This window comes from Physella acuta, unplaced genomic scaffold, assembly GCF_028476545.2.
Source record: "Physella acuta isolate Inbredline_101_S28 unplaced genomic scaffold, ASM2847654v3 ptg000462l, whole genome shotgun sequence".
Lineage (NCBI taxonomy): Eukaryota > Metazoa > Mollusca > Gastropoda > Physidae > Physella > Physella acuta.
Genome location: NW_026731981.1, coordinates 477,634 through 494,711, shown reverse-complemented (window position 1 = coordinate 494,711; position 17,078 = coordinate 477,634). Strand labels below are relative to the sequence as shown.

At 35.2% G+C, this 17,078-nt stretch overlaps 2 protein-coding genes across 2 annotated transcripts; both read right to left on the bottom strand.

Moving 5' to 3' along the window:
- Window positions 1-1,203: 1,203 nt before the first annotated feature.
- LOC131943590 (fibrinogen C domain-containing protein 1-like) lies at window positions 1,204-1,870 on the bottom strand. Its single transcript, XM_059303799.1, has one exon. The coding sequence runs from the start codon at window positions 1,799-1,801 to the stop codon at window positions 1,238-1,240; it is 564 nt and encodes a 187-aa protein (XP_059159782.1). The 5' UTR covers window positions 1,802-1,870; the 3' UTR covers window positions 1,204-1,237.
- A 5,642-nt stretch (window positions 1,871-7,512) lies between these two features.
- LOC131943583 (putative methyltransferase DDB_G0268948) lies at window positions 7,513-13,131 on the bottom strand. Its single transcript, XM_059303793.1, has 7 exons — window positions 13,092-13,131; window positions 11,600-11,869; window positions 10,936-11,099; window positions 9,781-9,889; window positions 8,922-9,019; window positions 8,555-8,686; window positions 7,513-8,040 (listed from the first exon to the last, which is right to left on the bottom strand). The coding sequence occupies exons 2-7, from the start codon at window positions 11,822-11,824 to the stop codon at window positions 7,941-7,943; spliced, it is 828 nt and encodes a 275-aa protein (XP_059159776.1). The 5' UTR covers window positions 11,825-11,869; window positions 13,092-13,131; the 3' UTR covers window positions 7,513-7,940.
- Between the last annotated feature and the right edge of the window lie 3,947 nt (window positions 13,132-17,078).

Genomic DNA, 17,078 nt, shown 5'->3' with positions numbered 1-17,078 from the left:
AAAGGTAATAAATTATGCAATTAAAATTAATTTACAATATATGACATATAGCTACAAAGTAAGTCATGCTAAATATAAATTTATTAGCCGCGAATTGGTTTACGGTGTAAGGCAGTCTACTTATATAGGGTCACAATCTGAACAACCAAAATAAAAACAGTATAACATTAAGTATAAATTTTCTGTATAAATTATATATACTTTTTAGCGCAATTTCCATACTGGACAATTGCGATTATTAACTCGTCATTTCTGGATGGATGAATGAATGGATGTGTGTCCGCAGCTTTAAGTCGTATCTCCTCCTCAACGAAGCAATATCGAGGACTAGTTCCAAAGCAAATATGTTAAGCAAGTTCCGAGGATGATAGTGGGTCAAAATATTCCCGGAATTCCTTCCTGGATTTCCCGGAAAAGCCAAAAAACTCGAAAAAAATGCAGTTTTTAGCCCATATCTCGGCAACCAGACCACTTAGCGACTTGAAACATTTACCAATCGATTCCTGTGATAATTTAGAACAATATTGCCGAAAAAGGTTTTCAAACATATCCTTTCGTTCGGTCACAAAAAAATATTTACTACTTTTTTAAACTGAGCATCGTGTAGGCCTAAGATGATACTACTTTTTTAAACTGAGCATCGTGTAGGCCTAGGATAATATTTTAAACTGAGCATCGTGTGGGCCTACTCGTTAAAATAAAACTATTTCCGTTGATATAGGTTAATATAGTTGTCTTTTTTTTTGCGCAAAAAAATATCCTTTTGTTCGGTCACAAAAAATTAAAAATTGTTATGGATAACATAAGGAAATTGCGCTTAAATTGTCACTAGACTTTTTATTAACTTGTTTTAAGTTCGTCCAGTGGGTTAAGGGGGGGGGGGCAGTGCTCTGCCCACACGGTTTGTTTACCCCCAGCTTTGTAAACAGCGATATATGATTCATAGTTGAGATTTTTTCGGAGGCAAAATTTTAAAGTTTCGTATATGTAAGATTTGTTCATGATGTTTAAAATGTCAAAAAAAAAATTGTTTTTTTAATGCAGAAAAATGAATAGTATATCTTCAACACCAAGTAGGGGCGAAAATAATTGCAATTTTGAAGAATGGCGGAAAAAAAAATTAAAAACATATTTTAAAAAAAGAAAATGTTATTAAGAATAACGAAAGCAAATTACTCTATTGAAGTTTATAGACATCTTTTATTTCATTACGTCAAAAGAGAAACGAAGTCGTTTCTCAGATCGGTCTTATTTTCATCTCGGTGAAAGTTGCCGAATTATATTGACCTGAGGTCGGTTCCCAGGTGACACCTCTGCCGTACGCAATGTTTCCCCACTCCCCGTTTAGATTGGCGCTATGACATTCGTGGTACCACCAGGCACCGCGGTACTTCATGGCGCAGTTTAGATTGCGGGCTCTGTCGTTGTCTCTGCAGTTATCGTGGTGTACCAAGGCGTCTCCTGCATCCCCTGAATACCCGGTAACTTTTATCGTATAATTTTCAATCTCACTACCCACACTAAAGCTTGAATATTGAGCGTAGTAGTCCTTATTCTTATATTTTAAATCAACCCTCAGCTCGTGTTTCGCTAAGGACGTCAGACGATAGATGTTTTCATTGCCCAGCCAAAATTCTCCGCCGTTAACTTCACCAAAGCCATTTTTGTACTCATCCCACCCCCGATAGAAATCAGTCGATCCGTTGAATCTTCTCTGTATCACCGTCCATCCTCCGCCGTCTGTCTGTGTGTCGCACATCACATCCAATCCACCAGACAGAGTGACCACTGGTCTGGGCATGGCGCAGGCCTTAGATGTCAGTACTTCATCAATACTAGAACGCTTTGATCTATTGTTGTTGGAATCTGCTATAGACAGAAAGTTATATTATAATAATAATTCAATGAAATACAAGCAAAAATGTAAAATAAAAATTGATTGCACTCTAAAAAAAATACGTGTATTGTTAGCTGTCAAAAAAACTTGAAAATTTCTTCGAGTTATTATTTGACCAGACAAAATGATTGAGTTCACGTGTCCTTAACCAGAGGACAGCCCACATTCTTGTGTAAAGAGTCTATAGGACTAGACCACGGGTGTCTAACTAATATATGCGAGGATAAACAGTTCTTGGAGGCCTGGAAAATCGCAACTAGAGAAGCGATGCCTGGAAGAAACTCTGGTCCGTACACCCACATCAACAAGTGTAGATGATGCCGTAGACGAGAGAAGATGTAAAATATTTGTTGAGGCTCAAATTTAAATATATATATATATATATATATATATATATATATATATATATATATATATATATATATATATATATATATATATATATTTTTTTTTTTTTTTTTTTAACTAACCTCTAGAATCTTGTGCAGTGATGTACGTAGTCAACCAGACAAGGCACACAACCAAGACAAATGGCGTGAACATTTTAGACCAGAATAGACTGCTCGCTGAGTAAGTAATGGCTGACTCAAGTCAAACTGAACAAACCAGCAACAACGAAAATGTCTTCTATGCTCACTGAGTAAGCAGAGGCGTCGCGAGGCGAGGGCGGAGGGGTTCGGACCTTACCGAGTAACACCAATTCGGTGGGGGGGGGGGGGGACCAACAAGACAAAAAATTGCAAAATATATACATGAAAAACGATTTTGTCAGTTCAATTAATGACTAAATGAAAATCAGATAGACCATATCACAGTTACTAGAAAGTTAGGAAGTCTTTAAGCCGTGAGAGTATAACAAAGGGAAGACATAGTTTCATATCACCAGATCCTGGTTTCCAAGCTCACAATCAAACTGACACCATTTCAGTAGCATAGCGAGGGGGGGCGTGTGGGGGGGACATATGTCCCCGGGCGCCGACCTTAGGGGCGCCAAAATGGGTTGGAAAAATAAATTGAAAGGTTAAAAGGGGGGGGTGCAAATCGAAAGTTTGAGGGGGATGGTGCAAATCGAAATCTTGAGGGAGGGGGGGGGGGGTGCAAATCGAAAGTTTGTCCCCGGGCGACGGGAAGGGTCGCTACGCCTCTGCACCATTCAAAAACATCTCAACCTGATCACATCACATCATAAATTAAAGATTGACTACATAAAGAGCTAAGAGAAACATGAATCCTTCTTTTCTACTTCATCTTCTTCTTCGTTTATAATTGTAATGTTGGACGGGATATCCTCCAACACAATGAAGTACTACGTTAGGCTACTGTCCCTAGTCATCGAGCTTCATTAAATAAATCGTACAACTTTGAATTTAAATTGTATTTCCAAGCTCTCTCCGGTTTGATTTATAGAATGTGTTGAAGACTATAGACTAAAGCACCAACAAATATGGAAATCAGCTGGTACCTACGTTATCGAGAAGAGAAACATGGAACTCAAAAGGGGATGGCACTAACTGAGATTAAAATGGAAGGGATGGCACTAACGGAGATTGAAATGGAAGTAAGAAGATGATAATTCTCGCTACAAGGTAACTTGAAAAGGATGCAACAACGTAGATTGAAATGGAAGCAAGAAGATTAAAAGTCTCGCTTCAAGGAAACTTAAAAAGGATGCAACAACGTAGATTGTAATAGAAGCAAAATTATTAAAAGTCTCCCTACAAGGAAACTTAAAAATGGCATGAATGTCAGGCAAGAGTAGGACCTACCAGCCCCCAGTACGGCTGTGGGACGCAAACGGCCAAACAATAACGGCAGAAGAGCGAGGCTGCTGTGTCAAACATTTCGAGGAGATGTTGGATAAATCCTCCTAACCCTCTATTCCTGACATCCCACCTGCAGCACAACTTTAACATCTGACACCAATGTCCCCAGCTTTTGCGCAAGTCATCAAGGCTATAAAGAAAATTAAGAATGGTTCACAGGTCAGAATAGACGAATCCAAAGAGGTACTGAAGATAGATCTATCTGCGACACTACTGCTTCTACTCTTGCATAAAATATGGGCGCAAAAACAACTGCCTGCAGATTGTTAACTTGGATACTTGGTTTAAAAACAATAATTTTAAAGTCTTACTTTTCTCAATGAAACAATATCATAAGAATCGGTCCTACCCCGTTCATGTTATTTAAAATAATTATTATGGGAGGTAACTTTAAACAACCTTTTAAAAATTTATCAAAGTGTGCTTTGCGGTTTTATTTCAATCGCATTATACATAATTTGAAGCATTTATTATTGTCTAATTTATCTGTTGTTTTTTATAAATAAATAATAGCGTTTTGATCGATTCAAACAGAATCTATGCGTAATATTTACAATATCAAACCTTTACAATACTGGCAATATATTTGCTATATAAAATTTCTAATTTTCATTTTACAACATTTTTGAGTACAGCAACGTAATACTTCTCTCTTTACTTTAAATACGCTTTCTGATCTAGTGAACTTATTAAAATGGCTAGTGTAGGGGTCGGCAAACTTCGGCAATCGAGCTCCATGTACAAATAATTATATTATTATTTCATTTTCATAACTCACATGAAATATACTTTAAAGAAAAACAACTTTAACAAACAGGATAAAAGACTCGTAAAGAAAAAAAAAGTTATTGGCTTTTAAAGTGGATCGGGGTAATCCTATAGTTATATTATTTGATTGCTAATTTTTATCATAGCAGAGCTAGCTAAAATACTGTTTGTGCGAAACATTTGTATGTTTTTATATGAATGTATATTAGATCATATTTAACGCTATTAATTTCAAACCAAAAGCCAAATGTATTTACCCAATCCTTACAAAATACCAAAATATTGGGGAAACAAATGTTAGTGGCTCTTTAAAAACTGGGAAATTGTGTAAATTGTAACTTTTGGCTCTTCAGTCTGAAGAGGTTCCCGACGCCTGGGCTGGTGGTGCAGCGAAAACAGTTTCCTCATTGGTAGTGGATTGGGCTAGGGCCGGAAACCTATGGCTTTTTAATGTCAATATGCGGCTGTCCAGTTCGTTAATAATTATATTATTTAATTTCACAACTAAAAAAAATATACTGTAAAACAAAATCACCTTTAAACAAAATAAAAAAGAATGAGGATAGGTGGAGTAGAGCAGGGGCGTCGGGAGGTGGGGGCGGGGGATGCGGACCGCACCGGGTGGCACTATTTTGGGGGTGACACCAAGATAAAACAAATTGCAAAATAAATAGATGAAAAACTGTTTTGCTAGTTAGTTAATGCTTAATTAGAGTGAAAAAGTATTTTAAATACAAATTGGCAAGGGTGGGGAGCTAACTATAGTGAAAACAATGCTACATCCAACTGTATTAATTACCTACTATAGATAAACATCGTACACACTTTAAAGCTACCATCCTAGGGTGACACCAACTGAAAAATGTACACAGGAAAAAAAATTTTAAGTTGAATATTTTCAGTTAATGGTAATTAAAGTCAATCAACAATCAGTACGAAGTGCACATAAAAATGTAAGTGGCTCTTTAAAAATTTGGAAATGTTGTACATTGTAACTTTTGACTCTTTTGTCTCAAAAGGTAACCGACCCCTGTATTTTGCAGCTGTTTTACCAAAAGCCCAGATTGAAACATTAATAGTTGTCAAAGCTAAGCACGAATTTTTCATGAATAAGGTTTGCCGGAAACTTTGCATAAAATTGATTTCAATGCATACAAGTCAAGTTTACCTGATACTACAATGGCTGATAGATTTCAAACTGTAGATCAAGCATTGAATATCCCATACCCTGTTGATAAGGAAAATGTCATGAACAAAGTTGAGTAGGAAAATGACAAGTTGGTGAAGCAAGCAAAAGCATTGGTGGAAAATGTGAAAAAGAGAAAGCAGGAAGCAAACAATTTCTTCAAAACTTGGACACACTACCAAAGTATGAAGAGATGAGCGTGGAGATGTACAAGTACAACTTCCCAGAGACAGCCTATAACTTTGACCCATCCTACGCCAGGCCGTTGCTGGTACAAGATGAAAGGGAGTGGCCCAGAGGCGCCCGGGGACAAACTTTCAATTTGTTGCCCCCCTCGGGAGCAACCTTTCAATTTTCCATTTGCACCTTTCCCCTCAAACTTTCAATTTTCACCCCCCCCCCCCCCTAAAGATTTTCAATTTTCATTCCCGCCCCTCTCAAACTTTCAATTTGCACCCCCACTAAAACTTTCAATTTGTTTTTCCAAACCATTTCGACGCCATCTAAGGTCGACGCCCGGGGACATATGTACCCCCCCCCCCTCGCTAATCGCCTGGAGTTGCCTCTCAAGGCTTGAACTCTGCCGGCAGGTCTTGTGATATAGATTAAATACAAAAGTTGTCTTTCATAGCTGTGTCCTATAGAATAATAAAGTTGTTTATTCTTGGGAAAAAAATGTGTTCAAATTAAATGTTGCAAACATTTTTTTTAAACTAATATAGGCCTAATGTATAATAAAATATATTGTAACAAAACTTCAACTGGCCTCAAAGAATGTATATTTTTCACTATTTCTAGAGTAAAAAAAACAGATACCTTTAGCACCAGACATGTATTTAACATTTTCTTCATGCTTTTGGTGAATTTAATTGCCATATAAATACTCCACCGACAGTCCCACGCCTCAGCCCACATTACCCTTACTCTTGTACTATCTACAGTCTGGGAATATGTTCAAGGGGGGTAATTCATTATAAATAAAACAGTGAGTTAAAATACGGGTTACCTCCCCGGGTTCTTAGTTTAAAGAAATAAAATATTAGCCTATACAAAAACCTTTTTACAAATTAACTTTATTGAAGTCACCAGAACGATAAAAAGACACTGTCTCTAGTTTAAATGTTGGCTTATGTATTCGTTTGAGATTAAAAGTGTAAAAAATGGGGATTAAAATGCAAATAAATCTTCAAATTTTGTAATAAATATGTCAATTAAATTTACCCTTCTAAAGTAAGCATCCTAGTTTGCAATAAATTCTATTATAAACAATGATGTGATATATCTAGCCTATTGTGTCTAGGTACAAATGATTTTCATGTTCAGACTACTAACTTTTTTGTCAACACACATTAATAAAATTAAGTTATGCTTTAAAGTTAGGAGTGCTGTTTGTCATTCCGGAATAGTGTTTCTTCCAGACTTTTTTCTCCGGAGGTGCACTTGAAATTTTCAGGGGGGGGGGGCGGACACTGTTAAAATTATATAAAAGTATATTGTGTTTTAATTAAATTTCATTTCGTTCGAGGGGTGGTAGATTTTCTTCGCGCGCTGGGGGGGGCCTCCCCCCCCCCCCCCCACCCGAAGAGATTCCTGGAAGGAACTCTGTTCCGGAGTTGTTCTTCGATCGATTTCAATAGACTTTTCACAGTCCAAGTGAGGTCAAGCTAATTAGATATGTTATAACAAGCAGCCAACATTGACCCCATGACCCATAGGGTCATTAGACTTTTAAGACTTTTTTAACACAAAGAAAAGAATTGTAATACACATTCAATAGATAAATTGCACGCGATTTTATTTTAAAATGGAAGCATTATGGTTTCCGTTCAACAATCATAAATAAACGCATAATTGACAAGTATAGATGAAACAAACATGCTTTAAACTCAATTTAATATACAAAACAAATACAGATTTACAAGCTATTTACAATTTTAATAAATATGCGCTAATTAGCGTTGAGAGATGCTGATGTTGATAAATAAATCAAAATAACTTTACAATTTTTTTATCATTTTAGAGTGGAATAATCATTATTTTCATGATCACTATTCGTTAGTCACAGACGTCTATTGCTCAGAGAACACAATCAAGTTTTATCAAAGTCCCGCACAACTGGTGTACTCTATTCCCGTCTCACCAACACCATAAAAACATTCCATTCTGTTTTATTAAGTCCCACACACCAAATGTACTCTATTCTCGTCTTCCTAACACCATAAATACATTCCACTCTGTTTCGTCAAAGTCCCACACCAAATGTACTCTATTCGCGTCTCCCCAACACCATAAAAACATTCCACTCTGTTTTAACATTGATGGTGTCATCTGGGTCACCATTTCTGCTTCCTAGTATCAGAGCTAGGCTGTAAATGAAATCAATTAAATAACACTAATTAAAATTCATTATATTTATAGCAAAACTATTACAACAACAAAATATTTTCGTGTACTGAATTTTTTTTTCAAATGAGATAATCCATTATTCAAATTGTAAAATGGGGACAAAAATGGTTCTGTTTTTTTCTATGATGGGAAGGCCTCAAATTGAAAGACCTTTTAACTACATATACTTCAGTAAACAGAGAACTGGAGATGGTGGTCCACACCTCAGCTAAACAGAGATCGATTGAGAACTATTGGGCTAGAGTCATGGTTGACTCACTATACCTAATTATGCTAGGAACGAATTATGATGATATCATTTAGGTGACCCTAGGTCGTTTGATAACAACTATCTATAAGAGCTGATTAATGCAAGGAACATTTTAATCTTTTTTAGAAATAGAGATTTAAACAAACCCTTAGAGAAGAAAATCAGCACATTTAAATGAAGACTTAATACAATATTTTATAAGAATCACACAAAAAAACACTTACGATTTTTCGATTTCCTCTAAGATATTTGATTTGGGAAAGTCTCTTAAATATAGATTGATATAATGGAAAGACGCAATGTATCCTATGTATTCTTTCAGTGTCATCTCTGCTGGTATCTTTATACCATCGTATCTGTAGTAATGGCAATATACAAGCAGTCAATGTCAGCTACTTATAATTAATGAACTTCTTAAAGCTAGCAACATGTCTTTAGGCAATATATAAATAATAACGAATGTATTTGAAATTAGTTGTTTTATTCTAATTTAAACAAAGTGTAAAAGTTGTATCATCAATACTGTATATTTGTTTTGTTATTTTTTTAAAATATAATTATGTCATGTATTTGTTACGTCAAATAATTTACCTTTTAATGTGACTAAATGGAAATTTTATTGTGGCGTATTTATTCTCCATAACATCAAGTCGTGACGTCAAATATTTACCAAACACTGTGTGGAGCATCTGAAACCCGATTTCAAGTAAAATTTACAGGAACGTCATCTTTCTTCTTCTTCTTCTTTTTTTAATTTTAGTGTAGGAAGGGATCCCCTTCAACACAATTAAGTATACATGTCAACTGATTATGCACAATTGAGGCCATTGACTCCGATTTTAGCCTGCTTTTCTTTTTGTATTTGCTTCCATAGCCTTTGTCCAACAAAGAACAAACTACAAGGCAGCAGTTGTTTGATTTTAGAGTTTTCTATCCTGGAAGAGTGGTTATCCCCAGCTAACGAGCCAGGAACGTCATGATTGATGACATTTTCAAACAGTCAATCCAACACCTACTACTTAGTTTGTGTGAGATGAAATGGTAGGAAATAAAAACTATAAGCCTTACCCATATCAAGGCAATTTATCGGATAGATTTATAATTTGGTAAAGACGCTACATTTTACTAATTCTTCATGCTTTGGCAATAGGTACACACACAAATATATATATATATATATATATATATATATATATATATATATATATATATATTTATATATATATATATATATATATATATATATATATATATATATATATATATATATATATATATATATATATATATATATATATATATATATATATATACATACATACATACATACATACATACATATGTGTGCGTGTATAAATACACATTTATATTCATGAATATTCATGACTATTGAGCATAGTGGCCATCAGACAAGGGGAAAGGATGGCCATATGTTGTCCCCTGTACTTACTTTCTTCATGAAGGTCTCTGCCTCATTGTTGGCCAACTGATCAAACCAGTAGCTATAGGCCACAAACGTCCCACCTGGCTTCAGTACTCGCCTAGCCTCGTCAAAAAATCTGGCCAAAAATTGATGTTAATTTTTTTATTTTTATTTTGTTCAAATAAATTAATATACGTGTACAAATTTCTATTACAGAGTTAACTTTGGAGTCATTTTAAAATATACAAAAAGTACTTGTATCTACTTAAATTATTTCTTTTTTAAACTGAGGTATGTATTGAGATGGTTGCGCTTGTGAGTTGCTTGTAGTGTTTCTTCCAGACTTTTTTCTCCGGGGGGGGGGGGGGGGGCACTTGAAATTTTTGGGGGGGGGGGGGGGCGGTAAACTTTCTTTGGGGGGGCGGACACTGTTAAAAGTATATATTTTCTATATAAATTATATAAATTTCATTTCGTTCGGGGGGGGGGGGGCGGTAAAAAATTTTCGGGGGGGGGGGGGGCTTAACCCCCCCCCCCCCCCCCGAAGAGATGCCTGGAAGAAACTCTGGTTGCTTGTATGAGTATAATCTAAATTAAAATAGTTACCCTCTGGTTAAGGTAAAATAAAACCCGTATATAAACAATCTTAACTATTTTCTTTAAAATTCTAGTTAATATTTGTAACTAATTATATAGAAGCATGTAAATTAAAATGGCTCAATTTTAAGTACAATGCGACAACATTTTGCACCATCAGTATAGTTGTCACCACAAATTACCAAACACTTTTAACAAACGGAATTCAAGAGTTACAACATATTGAAATTGTACATGATATTCTATGAAGTTTTCACGCATTGTAGTTTTAAAAAAAAAAACAACCATTGAATAAGGTCTGTCTCTGCTAGCTAAAGTGTGATCGCACTATGTTCAATGTTGCACGGACAAAACTAAATTGAAATAAGTAATGTTAATACTATTCGGGTGTTAACATAACTGCGTATTTTACGTCTAAACGACAGAAATCCTATTGGTTCTGATACGACATAGTCCAGGATTTTAATTGGATGACCACTTAGGTACAGCTGTGTTCGTGTAAGCCTAATACTACACCATTTGTAAGTAATCACTTCACTGTTTTTGTTTTAACTATTTCAACATCACGTGATAAGGGCGACCTACTTGTCCCGGTTCACCCAGTGCAGACTGGTTGCTATGGTGACCAGATGCACGGACCCAGATTCCAGGAAGTACAAATCTTCAGCAGACGACACGACCGCTTTCAAATTTTTCACGTCTGTTGGCATCTCGCGCACCTGGTCTTCGCTGATATCGACGCCAGTCACCTGAACAAAATATCATGTTTCAAATTTTTATGAACTAAATATCATGTTTTAATTTTTTCAGAACAAAATATCATGTTTCAATCTTTTTATGAATAAAATATCATGTTTCAATTTTTTTATGAACAAAATATCATGTTTCCTTTTTTATGGACAAAATATCATGTTTCAATTTTTTATGAAAAATATCATGGTTCAATTTTTTTGGACAAAATATGTTTCAATCTTTTATTAACAAAATATGATTCAATTTTATATGAACAAAATATCATGTTTCAATTTTGAATGAACAAAATATTATGTTTCAAAGTTTAATAAATAAAATGATAAATATCCTCCTTCATTTTTTACGAGCAAAATATCATGTTTCAGATTTTTATGAACAAAATGATGCATGAGTAACCCACTAAGTTAAACATATACTAACATTTATGAAAATCAATTATTCTAACAAATTACCATTACGCCATTCAGTAGCCTATATTTGCCATTATTTAACCAACCTTTCCAAAGTATTTAGTCAGGGGTAGAGTACTCTGTCCAGTCCCACAGCAAACATCAACAGCCAACTGCTGGTCACAGGGTGGAGAACCAGGCCGCTCTAGGTGGTAGCTCATGATTTTATCGTACACTTCTTGCGGGTAGCTGGGCCTAAAGGCGGCGTACATCTTAGCGAACGTCTTGCCGGTGTGAAGGCTTTGGAGAAGTTTCTCGCTTTCTTTCAGCATCGTGTCGGTGACGGCTGTGGTGTGGTAGGCACTGATTTATGGCTTCTTCAAATACAGGAGAAAAAAATATAAAATATAATATGACCAGAAAAATAATTAGGTTTATTCAACATTTTTTTACACGATAATGTATTCTAACTGGTCCATATTTAAAGAAAATATTTAATAAAATGTTGTGGTTTGGTCAAAATAGTGCTAAAAGTGCTTGAAATAGAGAGGGAGCGAGAGAAAGAGAGAGAGAGAGAGAGAGAGAGAGAGAACCAATCTAAGGAACGCTTTGCGTTAATGCTGAGCTTGGCATTAGTTCATAGATATGCCGATATCACAGATCAGGTTAACTCTACTTCATCTGCACATCGGATCGCCATACTGTAAAGGGTGACTTGTCTCTACTTACTTTACGAAAGGACGGTTATATGACTTCAAAAACGTTATAGCAGCATGTTCCATTTATTACAATGATATTAAACGAGATGGTAAACTATAAGTGCTTAATTAATATGCTTGTTTTCTTTCTAAAATGTTTTAATTCATTCTTTAATTATAAAGCATTTGAACTGCATGATTATAACTGAATTATAAATTTAGTGAATATAAAAGAGAGGGTTGTTATAACGTAATACTTAAGATTGTCTATGGTTTAACTATTCGAATAAATTATCTTAGTGATAAATCAAGTACACAAAAGATGTTTTGTCATAAACATCTAAAAGATTCGATAATATATTATACTTATTCTAATATTCTCTGTCTGCCAGTAAGTCGAGTATATTCTGTCTGTGTTTCAGCCTTATAGAAGGTTTGTCTGTCAGTCTTGTATAAGCTATCCGTGTCTGTATTTTTGCGGTGTATGTCTATCCTTCTGTCTCATTGTAAGTTATTCTATATTCTCTTTGTGGCGATTCTATCTACGTATCGCTCAGACTTATATTATACTTTCTCTGTCTTGTAAGAATAATATTTCTTTTGTTCCGCGTTTTAATTGTATGTCTCTCTTCCAGCCTAGTTTAAGCAAAGTTCTACTGTCTACACTCTCAACTGGAACGAGTTCAGTCTGTCTTCCAACAAAGTTAAAAAAAAATTTTGTCTATCTTTAAATCATATTATAATAATTTCGTCTCCATGTTAAAAATATTTCCTCTGCTAATTATGCAAGCATCTTTATTTTTTAAAAAAAATTTTAAAAATTGTTCTAACACAAACACATGAATATAAAAACGGAAACAACTAGAATTATACAGAACTTTCCTACACTATCAATACCTACACTAGTTAATGTAAAGTATAAGTGTCGATTTAACTATCGGTTTGTCTCCTTTCTCGACTTCTCATGAGTCAACTCTCCCCATTTATAGACTTGCCGAGACTAGCAAATGACGCGGGCAGAAGTCCAAAATTCATTGCAGTAGTTACGCTTGACAGAATCTGTGGGTGGGGATTACCTCACAAGGCCGTAGGTCACGTTATGCCCACGTGACTTGATACTGTTGTATTTTTAGATGTAAATGTTACCTTGAGTTGCGTCATAACATATAACCTTGACATTAGGTTCACACTGTTGTTTCCAATACTTCCAGGTGTTTTCCTCTATAAAGTCACAAAAAAATTATCGTAGGTTTTGTACTTTTAGATAATTCGTAATTTCAGAAAACAAATACAGCTGTGGGTACTCTAATAACGTTTTTTTCTCATCTCTTACCCTTTAAAATTGACCTCGACGTAGAGCTCGACCTAAACTTTAATCTATACCGAAAACTAGATCTTAATCCTAACCTGAACCAAAACATCAACATCGACATCAACCCCATCTTGACTACGACCACAACCCGAATACTAATCAGACTGGAGCCTCATCCTTATCATCAACCTTGAACTTATCACTAACCTGATCCTGCATCGAAATCGGAACCGAATCTTAAAACCTATACCTAAACCTAAATCTATCCTTGATCGTGGACATAAAAGCTTAATCGCAACCTTTTTGCTTTCGTGATATTTTGTTATTAATATTTACCTTTTATGAACTAATTCATTTAATGTATTTATTCAAACTGACATCGTTGTATTTGCGGTTGTTTTTTTTCAAAGGATATACTCTTTATTTTACCATCATTTTGACTTATTTTAATATTATCTTTTTATTAAATGGGCGGTCTCAGATTTATAGTCACTAAGACGTGATTGTATATCTATTATATAGATAATTCACACATTGAATGTAAAAATACTGAGTGCTCTAAATTTTTATAGTTTCTATTTTTCCGTTTAACTAAACTTTTAGCTCAAAACTATCTCAAATAAGCATAATATATATATATATATATATATATATATATATATATATATATATATATATATATATATATATATATATATATATATATATATTGCATATTAAAAAGTAAAAACCATAGCATTAAGTTCTCTCAGGCCGACTGTAAATTCATAAAGACACCTATTTTTATTCAAACAATACTGTAAAATCAATACGTAACGAGATGCATTTTTTAAAATTAATTAACCATCTCCCAGTTGGCAATTACCCAGCTCTGGAGTGCTGGGTAAACAAGCCATATGGTATTGCAGTATCCTTTGTTTCTATCGGCTGCGGCTTACGACATCACCCACGTTCACGGCCACGTGACCTAAGTGTTGCACGTTACCTGGATTTAACAGTGCAGTTTTAAGTCATCAAAATCGGTCAGGCGTTAAAGTGAACCGACGACTAAACAAAAGGGAAAATATAGTCAAACTACGTACACATATTTTCAGCGACGTGGGCGGATTGTATCTTTGGAACGTTTAGGGTTGACTTTAAGGATATATTTAGGTTTAGTTTTTGGATGAGATTTAGTTTTAGGTTTTTAATTAGGCTTAAGTTAATGTTTAGGTATACATTTGGCACGGTTTAAGGTTTAGTCCTGCGTCAAGGTTTGGTTGGGTTTAATGTGAAGGTATAGGTGTAGGTGTATCAGTCAATGTCGGTTAACGTTTAGGTTTAGGATTAGGATTAGGATTAGGATTAGGATTAGGTTTAGGTTTAGGTTTAGGTTTAGGTTTAGGTTTAGGTTTAGGTTTAGGTTTAGGTTTAGGTTTAGGTTTAGGTTTAGGTTTAGGTTTAGGTTTAGGTTTAGGTTTAGGTTTAGGTTTAGGTTTAGGTTTAGGTTTAGGTTTAGGTTTAGGTTTAGGTTTAGGTTTAGGTTTAGGTTTAGGTTTAGGTTTAGGTTTAGGTTTAGGGTAGGGTTAGGGCTAGTGCTAGTGCTAGGGCTAGTGCTAGGGCTAGTGCTAGTGCTAGTGCTAGTGCTAGTGCTAGTGCTAGTGCTAGTGCTAGTGCTAGTGCTAGTGCTAGTGCTAGTGCTAGTGCTAGTGCTAGTGCTAGTGCTAGTGCTAGTGCTAGTGCTAGTGCTAGTGCTAGTGCTAGTGCTAGTGCACTAGATAATATAAATACACACATACACACACACATAGGCCTCTCTCTCTCTCTCTCTCTATATATATATATATATATATATATATATATATATATATATATATATATATATATGTATGTTTATATATATATGTATATGTATATATATACTTTATGTAAACTTCGACACTCAAACACAAAATCTTGCCTACGCCTTTGTGGAAGTATTTCCCACTCCTATAAATAGGTCACAGTTTAAAACTGTAAGTGTCACCTGTTTGACGCAATAAAAAATGTTGACTCAGTGAATTAGCATACCTTTTTTTAAATAAACAGCTATTCAATAAACAGTATTTAGAGACTTGTCACCGGTTTTACGTTCTTAACCGACATAGGTCAAGTTCGTATGGGCAAAAATGGGAACAATTTTTTTTTGTATAATGCTTTTGCTTCACAAAAGCATCATTGGCTTGTGGAGACGAAGCCTTGACAATAGCTGGCAGTATGTGTAACTTAAAAGGATAAATATTCTTTAGAGCTTAGTGATAGACTATTTGATGGCCGACTGGATAAATTTTATTCAGTAAAAATTCGGGCAATATTTTAAAAGCCTAAGTTTAATTTTAGTAAAGAACTAGACTTACCCGATCATCCCTTGGATAACTGTGGGTTTCGGGGGTCATCCATAAATCATATCACGTCTGTCACTTATCATCACAAAATAACCAGACCCCACATTCAAAAAGACGTTTTTTATCGTTTAAAAAAAACGATTCCGGCCGAGCATGTCTCTGACCACACTATCCCTTTCATATGCTTAGGACAAAGAAACAGATGAACTCTACTTCACCTGCCCTGTATCCCGCCAAGTTCAGATAGTCAAGTTTATCATTCACATCTAAAAACAATTGAAAAGAAAAAAATGTAACACTGACGTGATGTCTAGAACCCGTGCCACCCGCAAGAAAGCCTATTACACTAACAACTTAGCTGTCTAGACTCAAGACGTCACTGATGTTTTTTTTTTTTTTAATGAAGGCCTGAAATAGATTCTGGATGTAGAATTCACATAAAGTCTAGATCTAGAATTTACGTTACGTCTAGTGACCTAGATCTAGATCTAGATCTAGATTCATAATTTTTTCTTCCTTCGACAGCTGATCTGTAGATCCTGAGAAATTTATTGTAAAACTAAATGAAAAAGACAGTTGAAAATTGATATTAGTGTTGGAACGTAATAAATACAGCAAACAGACGTATTGGTAAAGTTATAGCCGACAGAAAATTAGCTTTATAACGCGTTAAAGATCTGAATAAGCAACGAAATCTTGTATTGGAGCCGCCATTTATTGTACTAAAAAGTAAACAAATCATGTGACGTCACTATTCACTCAAAGTAAAGTCGTTTTTCTAAACTTTTAAAATTAATGTGGTTAATCTACCAATGAATAAATCAATAGATTAATTAACGTTTTAAATAAATGTGTGATTTTGTCCCAGCAATTCGTGTCATTGACCTGCTTAATATTTTGATCAAATCTTGTTTCAACTAAACAATAAACTGTGTGGTCAAGAATTCACCAGTAGCGTAGCGAGGGGGGGGGGCGGGGGGGACATATGTCCCCGGGCGCCGACATTAGGGGGCGCCAAAATGGGTTGGAAAAATAAATTGAAAGGTTGAGGGGGGTGCAAATCAAAAGTTTGAGGGGGGGTGCAAATAGAAATCTCGAGGGGGGGGGGGGGGGTGCAAATGGAAATCTCGAGTGGGGGTGCAAATCAAAAGTTTGAGGGGGGGGGGGGTGCAAATCGAAATCTTGAGGGGGGTGCAAATCGAAAAGTTTGTCC

What these genes read in the sequence shown, in the direction of transcription:
- LOC131943590 (XM_059303799.1), bottom strand. Translation starts at nt 1,801, where the DNA reads ATGCCCAGACCAGTGGTCACTCTGTCTGGTGGATTGGATGTGATGTGC.
- LOC131943583 (XM_059303793.1), bottom strand. Translation starts at nt 11,824, where the DNA reads ATGCTGAAAGAAAGCGAGAAACTTCTCCAAAGCCTTCACACCGGCAAG. An exon ending in CACTGGGTGAACCGGGACAA is followed by an intron (nt 9,890 to 10,935) that starts GTAGGTCGCCCT and finishes ATTTTTGGCCAG; the next exon opens with ATTTTTTGACGAGGCTAGGC. An exon ending in CCATTTAGTCACATTAAAAG is followed by an intron (nt 8,687 to 8,921) that starts GTAAATTATTTG and finishes CCATTACTACAG; the next exon opens with ATACGATGGTATAAAGATAC.